This window comes from Jaculus jaculus, chromosome 11, assembly GCF_020740685.1.
Source record: "Jaculus jaculus isolate mJacJac1 chromosome 11, mJacJac1.mat.Y.cur, whole genome shotgun sequence".
Taxonomy (NCBI): Eukaryota; Metazoa; Chordata; class Mammalia; order Rodentia; family Dipodidae; genus Jaculus; species Jaculus jaculus.
This window is the reverse complement of record NC_059112.1, coordinates 48,395,935-48,413,417: the sequence shown is the minus strand read 5'-3', so window position 1 is coordinate 48,413,417 and position 17,483 is coordinate 48,395,935. Positions and strand designations below refer to the sequence as shown.

Genomic DNA, 17,483 nt, shown 5'->3' with positions numbered 1-17,483 from the left:
GTCATAGAAGAGATCCGTTCAGTTCCCCCTTCATGAGCCACTGTGAAAAGTGTAGTTACAAAAATTCCCACCATTGGTTGTGCCAATCCTACTGTGTCTCTGCCTAGCATCAAGGTTATTCCTGCCCAGCATGTGCCCCTCTCATAGGCAGTCTGCACAGTTGCTCCCATTGATCTTTTCCGGACATTTCCTGTACTGTCAGACCATTCTTGGCTCTGCACAGACCGGGATAGGATGACCTGTCTCTAATGATGTCCAGAAGCTAACTGACCAGAACTTACCTCATATTATTGTGCTGGACATAGTGCAGTACAGAGCTTTGGAATGCCCTCAGAAACCCTTGAGGCTGTGATGAAGTATGCTCATCAAGAAGTCACCAAAGACCCTGTGGAATAAACTTGATGAGAAACACCTTTTCCCTCCCAACCAATTACAGCTTCATCCTTACACTAGTCTAGTTCCCAGTTTAAAAACAAAACAAAAAAAAAGCCTAAATGTGTTAAGGTAGATGATCCCGTTGTTAAAGTTTTTGAGCTAGCCAATGAAAATTGCCTTTCTACTTTCTGAAAGCCTCCACCCTGGGCTGAAGCCCCACTTAAGAGTGAAGTCTGCCAGCCAAAGCTGAAGAAGACATCTCCTAACCCTCTTTCTGAGAAGGCTGATGGCACTGGCATCCCAGTACCTAATGAACACAGCTGCTTAGGATGTGCTCCCGGAGCGGGTAGTGTTAATAACTACCCCCCATGCACCTGACAAGGAGAGCCAGCCATCCAGTGGTGTGTGTGTGAGTATAGATGGTATCCACTTGGCATGTGAGCCAGATAGCTGAAGAATACACCCAGGTGCTCTGGACAGCTGTGCAAGTCTGAGAGGATGCACATGGGCAGATGGTGACGGAGATGCTGCGCTGCGCACCAGGGTAACAGCGTTGGCCACCTATTATTACAGGGTCTCATTTTCTTTTGTTCGAGACAGATTCATTGTGTAGCCTACTCTGGTCTTAACTCCTGATCCTCCTTCCTCAGCCTCCCAAGTGAATAGCCAGCATACCTGGCTCCATTACATTGTCTTAAGTGTACTTACCTTGCAGAGGGATAAAAAGAAGGTGACTTGAGTGAATGTCAGGGCCCTCTACTTGACTCAGGAGCAGACCATTGAGGAGCAAGTAAGAGATAATAGATCAAAACCAATGTGGCAGGTTGGTGCAGGGGTGTGGGAAAGCTCTGTAGGAGAGCACTTGCCTGGCATACATGAGGTCATGGGTTCATTCCCAACACCACAATATTCCATGCTGGGAGTGATGTTGAGGTGAATGAACATTAGTGCTACTCACAGATAACTAAAAGCTGTCTGTCAAGAAGGCAGTCCCCAGAGTGAGATTCTACCTCAAAAAAACAAAAAGAAATGTTAATTAAATAAAATTTAAAATGGCAGCAGTCCCTATTCTAGCTACATGTAATTTTTCAGACTCACTGTTAACAGAATCCTGATGGATCCTGAGGAATGATTATTGACCAAGTAGCTTCCATCCTGCTGCTGATTGGATTTTGCAACGTGATAGAGAAGCTGAAGGTCCAGACTCCTGTCCTCAGCCACTGATTGGAGGAATCCATTCTTTTTACTTCAAGTAAGACAGTTTGCACATGTATGGAATAAGTATTTCTTCCCATACACCAGGTATATGTAACTCTTGCATTCTGTGCCGTAGGATAGTCTGAAGAGGTTTATCAACAAATCTTGTGTCTCCTTCCTCAGTTAGAATCTCCCTTTATTGCCACTGTTACCTCCAAGCCATCACCATCACCTGCAAGCGGTCTGCTTTTGAGAGATTGATGGAACCAGATTAAGGCATGTGAACCATGTAGACTCTTAGCTTTCATATGCATTTTGTCCTTACAAATAAGATAGAAGAGGGGTCTTTGGGTGGGGAGGGGATGGAGTCCTGAGAACAGGCTTTATGCTCATAAATGGGGCCACAGCACTTTTTTAAAAGAGGTTCCTGCAAACTCCATTGTCCCTCTGCCATGTCAGGTCCTACAGCTGGCATCACTTATGAAGAATAGTTTCTCACCAGACACATAGGTTTGCTAACACCTTGATCTTGGGTGGCTCTCTTGGCTTCTCCTCTAGCCTGTGAGCAGTAACTTATAATATTGTTTATAAACTACCTCATCATGGGTACTTGGTTATAGCAGTCCAATGTTGTATCTTCAGGTTATATCCGACATTCGTCCTGAGCAGAAGAAAGAAAAATTGTGACCAGAAAATAATATGCATTATAGATAAGGCAACAGGTATTTTTGTTTTAAAAATTCTTAGGAATAGGGGAATAATTCACTTGTATAGAACTTCCCTACCAGAATCGAGGCCCTGGGTTCAAATTACAGCACTGAAAAAGATAGTTATCTTGCTTAGATAATAAATTTGCTTTTTTAAAAAAATATTTTTTGTTCATTTTTATTTACTTATTTGAGAGTGACAGAGAGAGAGGGAGAAAGAGACAAATAGAGAGAGAATGGGCATGCCAGGGCTTCCAGCCACTGCAAACGAACTCCAGACGCATGTGCCCCCTTGTGCATCTGGCTACCGTGGGTCCTGGGGAATCGAGCCTCGAACCAGGGTCCATGGGCTTCACAAGCAAGTGCTTAACCACTAAGCCATCTCTCCAGTCCTAAATTTGCTTTTAACTTGTAATTTTTTTTTAACTTTTGGACTTTGAGCTTTATCTTTATTTATTTATTAGAGACAGAAAGAGGAAGAAAGAGATAAAGAGTGAATGAGAATGGGCACACCAGGGCCTCTAGCCACTGCAAACAAACTCCAGACATATGTGCCACCATGTGCATCTGGTTTATGTGGGACCTGGGGAATCAAGCCTGGGTCCTTAGGCTTTGCAGGCTTGTGCTTTAACCACTAAGCCATCTCTCCAGCCTTAACTTATGAATTTTAATTGTAGTTACATGGGTCTTATGGTAGACAGTTAAACAATGCTAGAATGAATAGCCAACCAACCACAGCTTTATGGGAGGAAGGAATTTATTTCAGGCTTACAGATCCAGGGGAAGTTCCATCAGTGGTGGAAGAAGTTGGCTCCCATTCATAAATCTAAGCAGAGAGGGACCACCATCAGCCAGCAACATCCAAAAGTAGCAAGCACAAACCTATAGCAAGCAGGACCCTCAGAGCTCAAACTGCTCTCTATATTTTTGGGCTGAAATTCACATCTTCCCCCAGTGATACCTTAAGGCTGGACCCCAGAATCTGCTCCCAGTGATACCTCCTCCAGTCAGGCAACTGGAGACCCAAGTTATAAACTTAAATAAATCATCTGAATCTATGGGGACATAGATTCAAACTACCATATGTCTCAAGATGATTTGTGTATGTAACTAGCTACATTCCAGTTGTAGATGATTTGCTTGAGCTTATTGTGAACTTTCTATTTCTAAGCTCATTGTAGTTTTATCTTTCTATGACAAAAGCAATACAGGTCACAACAATTTTAATTTTCCAGTTGTTTAAAGTTTTATTCAAAGAGCATAGACTTAACATCAGTTTTTAAGCCACTTGGTGGGCCAGCACCAGAGAAGAAGAAAGTACTCTGCCCACCAGAAGTATCAGGTCTCGTCAAATTGTGCTGCTCTACCAGAGAGTAGGACGAGTTGGTGTGTATGGAGAGCAAATTCAGCACCGTGGGCAGCTCCATTAATCTTCTGGTCCATGAAGTGGGGCAGCAACACTGGAGGCAGGTGGCCCAATCCCAAAAAGCCTTTGATCTCTGAAACCAGAACTTCTAGAAGACTTCACAGAAGACTACGTTGATGCAGCAGTCACTGAAGCTGAAGTGTGTGGTGAGGCACAGATGTTCACTGAGAAGTCTGATTGGGGATCTATAGCTTTACCCATATTATATGTTGCTTCATTCTTGCAAAGCCCCATTTGAGGTAGGTGGTGTCCCTTCTATAATCTGTGGCCTGTCAAAACATGCAATGTAACCACACTATAGTCTTTTCCTTATTGGGTCAATGTGGTTTGTTTTGGTTTTGGCCCGAGTTGGCTTTTCTGTTTATATCAAACTATTTCATTCCTCTTCCTATTGAGGTTAGATATACATTTTGGAATTACACCATTTTACATACAGTAACTCAAGTGAGAATGAGAAAAGGATAAATGAAACCACTTTTAAAGCAGACCATGGAAGTCACAAGTCTGATATCCCACCAAATGGAGTACAATGTTACAGACACTGGAAATACAATGGGTAGATCGGCCATTAAGACCATCAATAACATTTTCCTATGGATACTTTTTCTAACACTGGCTTGCTGTATTTTCAATATGAAGAATTTTTCAGATGAATAGGTGTCACAGTAAAACTTCAAATTGTCAATGTCAAAATTGGTTTTAGCTGTCATATGTAAATCATTTCCAGAAAGTGGTTTGGTTGGGTGGTTTTGGTTTATTTCTTCACTTAGGTTAGATGTTTTCCTAAGATCCTCTTTGGGTTGGACTCCCAAAACCATTTTAGAATGAAAAGTACTTGGTGAACCATTCCTGGTGTGGAGAGCCTTGCTTCTGAGGGGCTTCTTTGGGTTGAGCTGTTTCCCCATCTTGTGCCCTAAAAACAAACAAGTTTCTTATCTGGTTTTGAAAATTGTTTAATAAACATAATCCCCTATCATCTTCCCATGGGAAACTGTTACCCCTGTTATTTCTTCAGAAGTTACTAAACTGTGGCCAGCTACAATAGGGAAGGAGAAATAGGAGTAATATAGCTTTTTACAGGCCACTAGGGACAGAAGCCCAGAGAGGGAACAAGAAGAAGTCATTTGGTCCATCCTGACAAAACTGGAACTTGTGTCTGAAGCTGTCCTCTCCCAAGATGTCTGTCAGCAACATGCCTCAGCCTTCATGCTGCTGCTTCAAGTCTGCCCCTCTGGGCCAGCCCTGAGTCCAAGGTTCAGTCAGATCTTGCCCTCAACTGGATCAGCCCCTTGATTCCATGAGCCAATAGGGTCTCTCTTTATGCACCTGAATCTGTTTCCAAGGCCCGCCCTAATTGGATGTCTGATCCACATACAGGAGGGTACCTCCTCTCCTTTGCCCTGTGACCAGGCCTGAACTTGCATTAAGTCTGATTGTTCCTACCCGGCTGGCTGAGAAGGAAGGAGCACTTTGCTGCATTTTTCTGCTTACCTTTCCCCCCCCCCCCCCCGAAGTATGGTCTCATTCTAGCCCAGGCTGACCTGGCACTCACTTTATAGTCTCAGGCTGGCTACAAATTCACAGTGATCCTCCTACCTCTGCTTTCCAAGTACTGGGATCAAAGGTGTGCGCCACCACATCCAGTGCTTTCTGCTGGCCTTCTATCCGTGTTTCTCTTTTGGGGTACTTTCTCACTCTGATTACATGTATGATTTTTCTTTGCTGTCTGAGTCCTAGGTCTTTTTTTTTTTTTTTTTTTGAGTCCTATGTCTTAATATTCTCTGGTCTTTTATTTGAAGAACAGGTAATTATCTGGGCCACCTGATTGACCTTTGTTTCTTTAAACAGTTTGTAAGGGTCTCCTCTCTTCCAGCCTGCTAGCAGAAGGTTTCTGTTAACTCTCTGGGTACTCTTCTGTTCATTTCTCACATATATTCTGTTCTTAGATACCCTTTTCATTTTGTTATGATATGCCTCTAAACTGGCAATCCTCCTACCTCTGCCTCCTGAGTGCTGAGGCTAAAGGCATGTACCACGCCTGGCTTCTTGAAATTTCTTATGTGAATTTCCATGTCACCCAGAAGGCTACTTTTTTTTTTTTTTTTTTTTGATGTTTCCAGATAAGGTCTCATTCTAGACCAGGCTGAGCTGGAATTCACTGTGTAGTTTTTGGATGGCCTTGAACTCAGCCATCCTCCTACCTCTGCCTCCCAAGTGCTGACATCAAAAGAGTGTACCACCGCTCTTTGGCTTGGTTCATAGATCTTGGATGACTTTCACAAAATCCTGTCATTATTAGTTGTTAATTGTTAGCAGTTGTAAACTAGTTGTGAATGATGAATGGAACAGGAGTATCTAGTTCCTTTTTTGACCACAGAAGGTTCCTTCTTAGTGGTTCTATCCTGATGAGGTACATTTTATATCATTATTTATTTCAAGCATAAATTGGACAGTAAGCTAAATTTTGTTGTTCTTTTGAGGTAGGGTCTGACCTGGAATTCACTATGTAGTCTCAGGGTGGCCTCAAACTCACTGTGATCCTCCTACCTCTGCCTCCCAAGTGCTTGGATTAAAGGTGTGTGCCACCATGCCCGGCTCCAGCCAGCTAAATTTTATTTTATTTTATTTTTTCGAGGTAGGGTCTCACTCTAGCCCAGGCTGACCTGGAATTCACTATGGAGTCTCAGGGTAGCCTCAAACTCAGGGTGATCCTCCTACCTCTGCTTCCTGAGTGCTGGGATTAAAGGCGTGTGCCACCATGCCCGGCTGTAAACTAAATTTTAAAAAGGTTAAAATGGTTAATCTGTGCAATGCTACATGTCTCTTCTGTAGAATGCTGTGTGCTCAGTGAAGTGATGAAATTTGCCTAATATATCAAGAAACAGCAAGCAACCTGACACCCTGTTACCTGGCTCCAAGGTCTCTATCTGCATATATAGAGTGTCATATGTAATAGAATAGCTTGAAACAGTTTATCAATGCTGATTGGAGCTGGCAAGTGGAGCAGTGTGTTCAGGCTCTAGGCCTCAGTTTCCACAGAGGTATGAAGCAAAAGTGCTGGGCTCCTTCGAGGACTGCAAGGGAGTTTTTTTGGCTTGACAGTCAAAGGTACATTTTATATCATTATTTATTGCAAGCATAAATTGGACAGTAAGCTAAATTTTGTTGTTCTTTTGAGGTAGGGTCTGACCTGGAATTCACTATGTAGTCTCAGGGTGGCCTCAAACTCACTGTGATCCTCCTACCTCTGCCTCCCAAGTGCTGGGATTAAAGGTGTGTGCCACCATGCCCGGCTCCAGCCAGCTAAATTTTATTTTATTTTATTTTTTCGAGGTAGGGTCTCACTGTGTAGAACTTCTCAGCTAAATTAATTTCATGGAAAGCGGGGAGGGAAGCCTTCTGAAATTTGGTACCTCTTCAAAAGAATGATGTAATTCCCTTCTCTGATGCAGTGGTCCCATTTGGCTAGATTGTCATTGCTCCAAGTCAGGTCTCCTGCTACTCTTTAGATCAAATGCCAACTATTTAGCAGGTGGCCTAGAAGGATCTCAATTTCCCTCCTAGCAGCGGGGAAATGAAGTCACAGCCTCACACCCTCATGCACACTCTTACCTTGTGGAAGCTTTCACATCTTGAACCTCAGTGGGTTTGTATGGCCGGCCACAGCTGGGGCTTGGGTCCAGGCTGGGTGACTTAGTTATGGGAGGAGCATTGATCCTGGAGCTCAGATCTCCACTCAGGAAGTTCTTTGCATAGGAGGCAAGGTTGGGTACACTGACCACTCGGCTTGGCACTTCCTCCATCTTCTTTTTCTGTTTGTATTAGGCAAAAACTTATCAGTGATGCCAAGCGAAACCATTATTGTAAAAGAGAATAGGCCCACCCAACCCAAATGACACACACTAGAGGCAATTATCTTATTAATAGATTACATACAGACACACTGTTTATAAAATCCTTTAATTTGGTTTAAACCAATTAATTTTTTTTTGTTTTGCAGTGCTGGGGTGGAGTCCAGGGCCGCAAGCATGCCCAACAGCTTCTGTTCCACTGAACTATATTCCCAGGCCTTGAAATAATTTTTTTTCCCATCTATCTTTCTTCCTTTCTTTCTTTCTTAAACATGTTAAGAAGCTGGGTATGGAGGTACATGCTTTTAGCCCCAACACTCAGGAGTATGAGGTCAGATCCTGAGTGTGAGGCCAGACCTGGAACTAGAGAGTTAAGTTCTAGGTCAGCCTAAGAAGCTAGAGAGACCCTACCTCGACATAAACAGAACCAAGAGAAACAAAAAGTCACACTACGTCCATAATCTCTAATCAGAAACTTCTGAGAAAAGACATGCTTTATAATTCAACTTAAAAAATCGAAGACCACATAACACACTCAGCAGGGTTTGGGCCCTTCCTCTCCTCACATTCATTCAGTGAATTTCTGGAGTAAAACTTTTGTCTCTGAAAGGAATGAATGAAAAACCATAGATGGGATCTCATCAAGTCAACCTCGTTTGTTATCTTGTGAGCAATAAAAAGTACTATTTTTTCAGTCTTTTAGGCTCTTGTAATAGCGGATGGGAGACTTGGATATGAATATGCTCAGCACTACAAATTCCATAAGCACTGTAGATAAAGGGACGCAGAAGATGCCTATTGTTTCCTTGCCTCCCATCACCTAAACAGGTAACATTGATAGCGACACCTGATTGCTGTAGTACAAAGGCCCATGGGGCCACACCTAGTCTGCTCAGCCAGATACAATCACTATTTGTTGGTGCTTTGGACCATTTAATTCCTGTGGGCCTTTTTCCAATGACTATTCTTCACACACTTCAACACGCTGCAGTTGCTGCTAGGAGAAAACTCAGCAGAATTGTGTGATGCGTTTCAACCAATTTACCTTCATGGAAGGGGTTAAATATCCTGGGTGAGGATTGAAAGAAAAGGACCGGTTCCGATGGGACACTGCACTGGGGAACGCTGCATAGTGAAATCTTCTCTCTTCCTGGAAAACCAATATAAGTGTCTTTAAATGAGCCTAAGTAAAGGGCTGGAAGGAAGGGAGCAGGGAGGGCAGAACACAGAAGGGGAGTCCAGGGAGGGGGTAGGTCAGTGATGATCAAACTCAGCCACTGAGTGCTAAGGAAGCACCTTCACGGCAGCGACATCTGCTGGGAACAGTGGTTAGGGCTTCCCGGATGCAGACAAGCACTCTACTAACTGAGCTACATTCCTAGCCCCTGCTGTATTGTTTTTAAAGACAATTCAAGTCATCATATAATTTTACATATAAAGCATCATTATAAACCAGGCGTGGTGGTGCACACCTTTAATTCCAGAATTTGGGAGGCAGTGGTAGGAGGATTGCTATGAGTTCCAGGTTGACTTGCGATTCACTATGTAGTCTCAGGCTGGCCTTGAACTCATGGCAATCTTCCTACCTGTGCTTCCTGAGTACTGGGATTAAAGGATTAATACCACACCCGGCTTGGTATTAAGTATTCTTTTTTTATATGTGTGTCTTGTGCATGTGAGATGTGTGTGAGTGCAGGTGCACACACGCCATGGCAGGAATATGGAAGTCAGAAGACAACTTTAGGTTTGGTTCATCACTACATTTACCAGGCTACTTACCTGTGAGCTTCCAGGAGATTTTTGTCTCCTGCCCCTTCTTACTCTAGGTGTGCTGCGGTTACAGATGCTAGCAGTACAGTGTCTGACTCTTACTTTGGAACTAACTTTGCACAGCAAGTACTTCATCATTGAGTCATTTCCAATCTGGAGTATCCTTTTTTTAAATTTTTTTTTTTTTTTAGTTTTGTTTATTTGAGAGAGAGAGAAAGAGGCAGACAGGGTGAGAGAGAATAGACAGGTGTGCCAGGGCCTCTAGCCACTGCAAAGGAACTCACTCAATAGATTTGCCACCTTGTGCATCTGGCTTATGTGTGTACTGAGTAACTGAAGCTGGGTCCTTAGGCTTCACAGGCAATCGCCTTAGCTGCTAACCCACCTCTCCAACCCTTGAGTATTCTTTTAAATCCAATTGCCAGTTCCTTCTTCACATTTAGCAAGTGAGAAATTCTTTACAAATATAATTCCAAGTCAATAATCAAAGTAGGGAACAAAGACATGAAGTAGGTGACCAGGAACAGATCAAGAGGAAGGACATTCCCAAGAAATGACTACCAGGCCTTGTTGGCTTTCAGGTGCAGAATCAAGGGAGTTTGAAATAATCTTTCAAGAGGTCTAAGGAATAACTTTGCAAACTAGAAAACAGGTGCTCATCTTTATAAAATGAAGATCAGTAACACTAAACTTGATTGATTCTACTGAAATTCAGAGGCCAAGCAACTCTAGATTTTTCTCAAATACTCTAGGTAGGCTAAAACAAACAAACAAACAAACAAACAGCAACAACAACAAAAACCAAACCACTATCAACATCAAGCAAATGCTATTGGATGTGGGAACATGATATTTTTTCCCTTTGTCTTTTATTTCCCAGTATGTTTTTTGGTGAGTCCTTTTTCATAGTAGAGAAAAAAAGACTTAGCGTGGTGGCTCACACACACCTTTAATCTCAGCACTGAGGAGTCTGAGGTTGGAGGATCACCATGAACTGAAGGCCAGCCTGGACTAAAGACTGAGTTCCTGGTCAGCAGGGACTAAAGTGAGACCCTACCTTGAAAAGATCAGAAAAATAAAAATAAAGATTCATTTTTTTTTTCTTGTTTCTTCAAGGTAGATTTTTCACTCTAGCCCAGGCTGACCTGGAATTCACTATGTAGTCTCATGATGGCCTCAAACTCATGGCAATCCTCCTACCTCTACCTCCCAAGTGCTGGAATGAAAGGTGTGTGCCACCATGCCCGGCTGAAAAAAAAATTTAAAAAGGATTATTTGTCATGCATTATTTTAGGCACCTAGAGAAATGCCAGGTGCAAAGTGAGGCCCCAGCTACCCCCCACCCCCACCCCAGAACTTGCAGGCAGGATAGATGTGCAGGTGGCCACCCAGCCTCACCGTGAGCTGCTTGATGATGTCCTCTCTCTCCTTCAAGCGTGTCTGTAGGCGGCCTATGAGCTTCAGGTCCTCAGGGCGGGAGGTTCCCTTCCCAGGCTTCTCTCCGGAACCTTTCAGTCTGTTCAAGGCAGACAGTCTGGCTTCCATGTCCCCCAACTCCTATCAGTTCCCCCCAGCCTGCAGGACCAGGGAGTCAGACTCGAGTATGTGCACATAGATGCGGCAGGCAACCAGGCTTCCAGAGCCAGGAATGCTATGGGGACTAGAGTCCTGGGTCAGAAAAATGCCCCCACTCCACCCCAGCTCAGCAGGGTCCACAATGTCCTTTTGTGGCTATTGGTGCCATCTACTGGAGACTTGAGTGTGGTGTGAGTTGGCCTTCCCTCAAAGCTATAGCTAGTGAAGTCCCCCCTTCCCCTGCCCCCCAGGTGTGGGGTGGACGGGGAGAAGGAGGGAGTTCCGGCTGCAGGTGGTCCGCTGACTGTAGTAAAGGGGTCTTGTGAGACGCTGCCACGCTCATCCTGGCTCTGCCTCTTTCTGGTGGTTATGTGAACTTGTGTATCACATTTCCTCTGAAGCCTGGAGTCCTTGCTCTAAAGTGGACAAGAAACTGAGGGGTTGGTTGTGAGCCGTCCATGAGGTAATGTCTGACTGGCACATGGCCAGTGCCCTTTGGAAGCGGTAAAACCTTTCACTCTCTGCAGTGTTTTTATTTTTCAGTGCAGGGACTTCCAAGATACCAGGCAAGCCCTCTATCCCTAAGCTTTAGTATTCCCAGCCCTCTTTTCACTTTTTATTTTGAGATAGAGTCTCACTAAGCTGCCCAGGTGGGCCTTGTTCCTGCAACCCTCTGCTTCAGTTGCTTTCTTGACTAGCTAGGATTTATGGGCCTGCACCACTGGGCTTGGCTCACTGCAACTTTTGGATGATCTATTTTGTACTGGAGACAGTGGATACTGGTTGTAAGAACACAGGTTCATAAACTTTATTTAATGCTGGGTAACCATTAAATCCACTATACAGCCATGGGGTAGAGGCTTCAGTTGTTGATGTAGACCGGTGTATTACCTCCTAAGTGTTCTGTCTACCTGTCAACCACTTCTTCCTCTAGCTTCTTCACTGCTCAGCAGATGGTACCCTGTTAAAAGGTAAGTCTGTTGCTGTCACTCCTGCTGAAATCCTTGAGGTACAGCCTCAGGTTCTGAACACAGCTGAGGTTCTTCCCTTCCAGGTCAGAGCTCCGCCACCCACCTCACTCCTGATCACTCACCAACCTGCTCACTCACTCCCTTCAGCCAAGCGAAGCAAGCCATTGCTCTTGCTGTACATTAGAAAGATTCCCAGAGCTGCTCTTCCACTTACCTGCCTCACTGTGCTTTAATGCCACTTCCTCCCAGAGGCCTTCCTTATTCCCCTCTGCCCTCTCTTCAGAGCCTGTCTTCTGTCCAGCCCTTTTGCCTCCTAATATGAAGTTAATTGTGTGCTTTCCTCTTATCTGACCCTCTATTTAGAATGTGTGAGCACTAAGAAAGTGGGGCCTTTGTCTTCACTCTCCACTGTGAATCCAGAGCCTGGGTAGATTGAGCCTGGCACATAGTAGGCCCTTAAATGTTTGTCTGCCAAATGAATAAATATATGGGTGCCTGCATGAGACTGGGAGATTTTCCTTCATAATTTCTATCATGAAGGATTTGTGAAAATTCATGATGCATATTAGGTCAGGGCAGATGTTCATAAGGAGAAAGCCCGGATCCTTCTGACTGCTCCCAGGTGTATGGGAGGGTATGCTATGCCCATAAGGCAGTACCAGCTCTCTTAGATGCCCTGAACCCCATATGATGAAAGTTGACCAACCATCCTTGTTTGTCTGGAACTGAGGAGTTTCCTGGAACTCAGGACTTTAATGTTAAAAAAATTATTTATTTATTGTTTATTTGTTGTGTGTGTCTTGTTGCAAACAAATGTCAGCCGTTTATTCCCCTTCTGCATTCAGCTTTACATGGGTGGCTGGGGAATTGAATGCAGGCCATTAGGCTTTGCAAGCAAGTGCCTTTAACTGTTGAGCCATCTCCCCAGTCCACAGGAATATTTAGGGACCCTGGGGTGAGTTGGCCACACCCATTTCTGGTACACCCACTATCCTCTCCCCTCAAGGGTCTTACTCACTCAGTTTCCAGGGCAGCCAGCCGTGCCTGGAGTCGGGCCTGGGCACCACTGAAATCAGCCACCATGGCCTGCATCTCCTTCCGGTGCTCCTGGCGAAGTGCCTCCACCTCCCTGGCCCTCTGGGCTTGCTGGTCTTCTTCCAGCATCCTGTGGTGGTAGAAGCATGGCCAGGCTCACTCAGGGGCTAGGCCTGAGCCTCTAGACTTCGAGGTTGATTTCTATGCTTGGTGGCTGGGTTTACCCCATGGGTTGGGAGCTATCCAAGATTCCCATGGGGTGGAGATCTGGGGTCTTCAAGTTGCCCTGGTGTGTCCCAGGTAAGCCCCACCTTGGGAATCCTTCCAAGTACCCTCCCCTAGAATCAGCAAATGACTACTGGAAGAAGGCCTGCCTTCCTTGGAAGGAGGAAGAATATATCTCTTTCCCTGAGGAAATGAGGAGACTGGATTTTCTATGTAGTCTCAGGCTGGCCTTGAACTCACAGCAATCCTCCTATCTCTGCCTCCCAAGTGCTGTGATTAAAGGTGTGCACCACTATGCCTGGCTGAGTCTGGATTCTCCATCAGTTAGGCCTGGGAGTGTGAGACCTGGGAGATTCCCTGCCCAGGGTAGAAAAGCAGGTGGAAGGTGGAAGAAACTAGTGGTTGGGACCAGGATGCCTGAACCTGGCCTCCTCTATGACTTCCTAAGTGACCTTGGGTTCAGTATCTTCTATTAAATGGAAGTGACAATGGTGCCTATTGTACAGGGTCATTGCAAGGAGAAATTAGGCTAATTTGTATGTAGAACAGTACATGGTAATGTGCCATGGTTAGCCATTAGCTTTCACATTCTTAACCTAGTAGAGGGGGTCTACAGTTGAGCCATAGGGGTCTTCCGCCCTCAAGAAGTACATGTACCTTCTTATGGGATCTGCCTTTTCCCAGGAGAGGAATCACTGCTTTCCTTACTTGAAGGTTCTGTAACCCAAATTGCTTAGTCCCTGCCCTAGCCTGCGTCCTCACTTTAGGGACTTGCTCAGGGTCACAGGGTACATCTGCCTGAAGTTAAGGTGTTCTACACCAAGGAGGTGGACTTGGCTGGGAAACCTCACAGCCTTGGCCAGTGAGGGCCTGAGTTACTTCATAGCAACCTGTGCTTCACCCTGTCTTGAAGTCTCCTGCCCTGGCAGTGCAGCTACTGAGAGCATGGTGCCATCTGCTGACCCAGAGCATATCCTCCTAGCAATTGGTCAGAAATGCAAATTATTACATTCTAATGCTAAAGGAGACTACTTCTCAGGCTCCACTCCAGCCCAGCTTACTCTGACCTGTTTGTTTTTTTCTTTGGTAGGTGTGGTAGTTTAACCAGATGCTCCCCAATAGATAAATGACTTTATTAAAGCTTCTTAGATATCTGGCTGCCAGGTGGGAGGAGGTGTCACTGGGCAGATCCTGGGGTACAGCCCTAAGGTGTGGTGGATTTGAAATGTCAGTCTAAAGATATGCAAAGTGCCTGAGTTCCACCTGGAATCCCAAAGTGTGCTGTGTAGTGTGGCTTTTGAGTTTTTTTGGCTTGTGATTTTTCTCTCTCTGCTTGGTCCTTTAAGAGGGGGACAGTTTCTTATGCCATTATGGAACTGCCCCTAGATCTGTAAGCTTCAATAAATATCTTCCTCCATAACTGTGCCTGGTCTGGAAGTTCATCTCAGTGACATGAACCTGTCTGCTGCAGTGGGGGAAGGCTGTAACCAACAAGGCTTCCAGGTGACACTGTGTGTCTGATTATGTGACCAAGGATCAAATGCAGGTTTCTGCCTATAATAGGAAAATGTTCTACCTCTGAGGTGATTCTGACGTAAGCTTAAGTTTGAGAACACTAACCACTGATGCTTGAGTCAGTGCTATGTGCCTGACATCGCTCCAGTTTGCATGTTCTCTCCCTCTCTCCTTTCCCTCTCCTCCCCAGACCCACACTGTCCTCAACTTTAACATCCTCCTGCCTTAGCCTCCCAAGCCCTGGGACTGCAGGTGTGCCACAGCTTCCTCTACGCTATCTTTTTCAGTTCTCTCAACAACCTGTGTGCTGGGCACCATCTTGACCCCACCATGCTTTGGGTAGCTGAGGCCTGAAGAGGTTAAGAAACATTCATTAGGTCACGCCTAAGAGGCAAAGTTACAATTGTCAACCAAACCATAACCCCTTACTTCTGTGAGGTGAAGCAAACTATAAAAACTCTGAAACCATTGCCCCACACCCTTATAAAGAAATGCTGTGAACATTAGATACAGCCAAGGCTGATAGCAATGTGGGACAGGCCCAGCAAGGCCCAATATACCCAAATAGCAGGCTGGAACAGGCCCAGCAGGGCTCAATATACTCAAATAGCAAATAAGAGGGAAAATGGGATCTTCTGGATATTAAAATTTTTAAAATAGGGCTGCAGAGATTGCTTAGGGGTTAAGATGCTTACCTGCAAAGCCTAAGAACTCATGTTTGAATCTCCAGGTCCCACATAGCCAGACACACAGTGATGCAAGCATGCAATGTTGCACATGTGCACAAGGGGGCGCATACATCTGGAGTTCACAGTGGGTGAAGGCCCTGGTGTGCCCATTCTCTCTCTCTTCCTTTCTCCCTCTTTTTCTCTCTCTCTCTCAAAATGAAAACCAATAATCAAAATAAAATTAATTTTTAATTAATAACTTTAATCTTGGGACTGAGACACTAAAAAGCAAATAGAGTATAAAAATTCCTTGATGGATACACACTGCTAATGTTTACTCCAGAAGAATAGATAATCTCTCATGCAAGCAACCCTAATCAAACTCAGTGGATCACAAAATAAAGATTCATGAAAGTGGAAAAGGGATAAGTTGGGAAGCAAAAGTAGTTCAGCAAGTAAGGTAATGGGAGGTGAATGCAGTATGTATTTTGATACATTATATACATGTGTAAAATTGTCAATAAATAAAACAGGAAATAACATGGAGAAGGAAAATGACATTAACAAACAAAAGTGAAAATAGAGTTATCCCTTGGGATTGATAAATATGAATGTTTTGTTTTATCCTTAAAAAAAAAAAAAAAGCTTAAGAGTACTATTCAAGTAATTGAATTTTTATAAAAACCTTCCAACAAGGAAGAAAACAGGTTATGAATTTGGGAATGATATTATTGACCAGGCCAGTGCTTTAAGCTTGGGACCGGGCCAACCATCTTGCATACATGTCACCGCATCTTACAACAACCCTGAGCCATGATGGTGTGTCCCCCTGCTGACAGGATGAATCCAGAAACAGCTGATCAACTCAACCTCACATAAGTTAGTTAAGGAGTGTGCAATACCGTGAGAATATTCCACCACATCGTCTCTTCTGGTTCTATCCTAGGTCCAATAAACTCGTGAGAAGTAGCTCTTATACTGGGGGCAAACCTGGAATTCTGAGACCTAGGACGCCCAGAGCATTGGTGCTTTGCCGGGATCAAAGGAGTAATATCTGTGAAATACTGGCGTCCCGAGGAGTCTGGGAAGGAGTGGAGTGCCCAAGATACAACCTGGTCTCCTGTCTTCCGGCATGTCAGAGGGAGGGGGGGAGACAGGCAGAGAATGGTGAGGAAAGGAGAAAAGGAGAAAGGGAGGAGGGAAGGGGGAATGAAGGAAAGAGGAGGAAGAGGGGAAGGAAAAGGAAGGAGGGGGAAGCGGCGGCCGACGCACTTGCGCTGGTCGCGCAGCTGCAGCGCCTCCTGCTGGTGCAGCTCCACCTCCGCGCGCAGCCGCAGCACGGCGTCCTGGAGCTGCGCGTTCTCCGCGCGCAGGCCGCGCACCGCGTCCAGTCCCCGCTCGGCCTCGGGCCTGGCGCCCGCCGGGGCGTCCTGCGGGAGAAGGCAGCCGGGAGGCGGGCTCAGGAGGCGACCACACAAGACTGCGCACAGCCCGGCGCCCTACTAAACCAGGGCCTCTACTGAATAAAACTGCGGTTCCGGGAACGTAGCTGTCTGTCATCAAACAAGCAGCTCGGCCTTGCTACTCCCTTCACCCGAATGCCCTCCCCGTGTAAATGTCACCGTCACGATACGACAGGCCCAGGCAGGAGGTCCTAGTGTGGATGCACCACCTACTGGCAGGAGGACAGAGGGCAGGTGCCAAGGGGCCGAGGGGAGATAGAGCTGGAGTTCAGATGCTGACAGCCAGTGGTGGGGAGAGGTTTTCAGTGCCTTCCCTTCCAGTTGGGAACCACTGAGGCTTTGGGACAAAGTGGTGCTGGGCATTAGTCCAGTAACTGAAACCTGGGCAGGGGCTGGAGGAGAGAGGCACTGAACTAGTGTGACAAGATGGCTACTTCTACAGCAGCTGCTAGGCTACATGCAATCTGGGAATATCTTGAGAGATTTCCCCACTGATCCAGGGAGAGACTCAGACTAACTTTCTCAGGGCCTGTGTGGCACCAATAACCCCACATGTTATAATAGTGTACAGAACTTCACACCTGCTTCCTGCTTCTCAAAGAGGGGAGCTTGCAGGACCCATGTGTCCCCAGGTCTGGGGAAAGAGCGGAGTTCTGCCATTTCAGGCAAGGGAGTGATCTGAGCCCCAAAGCCCGCCTTTATGGG

General features: G+C 45.4%; 1 protein-coding gene across 2 annotated transcripts in view; it reads right to left on the bottom strand.

Annotated features, from left to right (window-relative positions):
• Positions 1–3,500: 3,500 nt before the first annotated feature.
• Positions 3,501–17,483, bottom strand: part of Fam184b (family with sequence similarity 184 member B) — a 163,052-nt gene continuing 149,069 nt past the window's right edge. For both annotated transcript variants that reach the window (XM_045161804.1, XM_045161806.1), the window contains 6 exons: positions 16,588–16,745; positions 12,891–13,037; positions 10,725–10,842; positions 8,602–8,706; positions 7,318–7,517; positions 3,501–4,618 (listed from right to left, as the gene is read on the bottom strand). In XM_045161804.1, the coding sequence (XP_045017739.1) occupies positions 4,525–4,618; positions 7,318–7,517; positions 8,602–8,706; positions 10,725–10,842; positions 12,891–13,037; positions 16,588–16,745 (822 nt within the window). In that variant the 3' untranslated portion in view covers positions 3,501–4,524. The remainder of the gene's footprint in view (positions 4,619–7,317; positions 7,518–8,601; positions 8,707–10,724; positions 10,843–12,890; positions 13,038–16,587; positions 16,746–17,483) is intronic.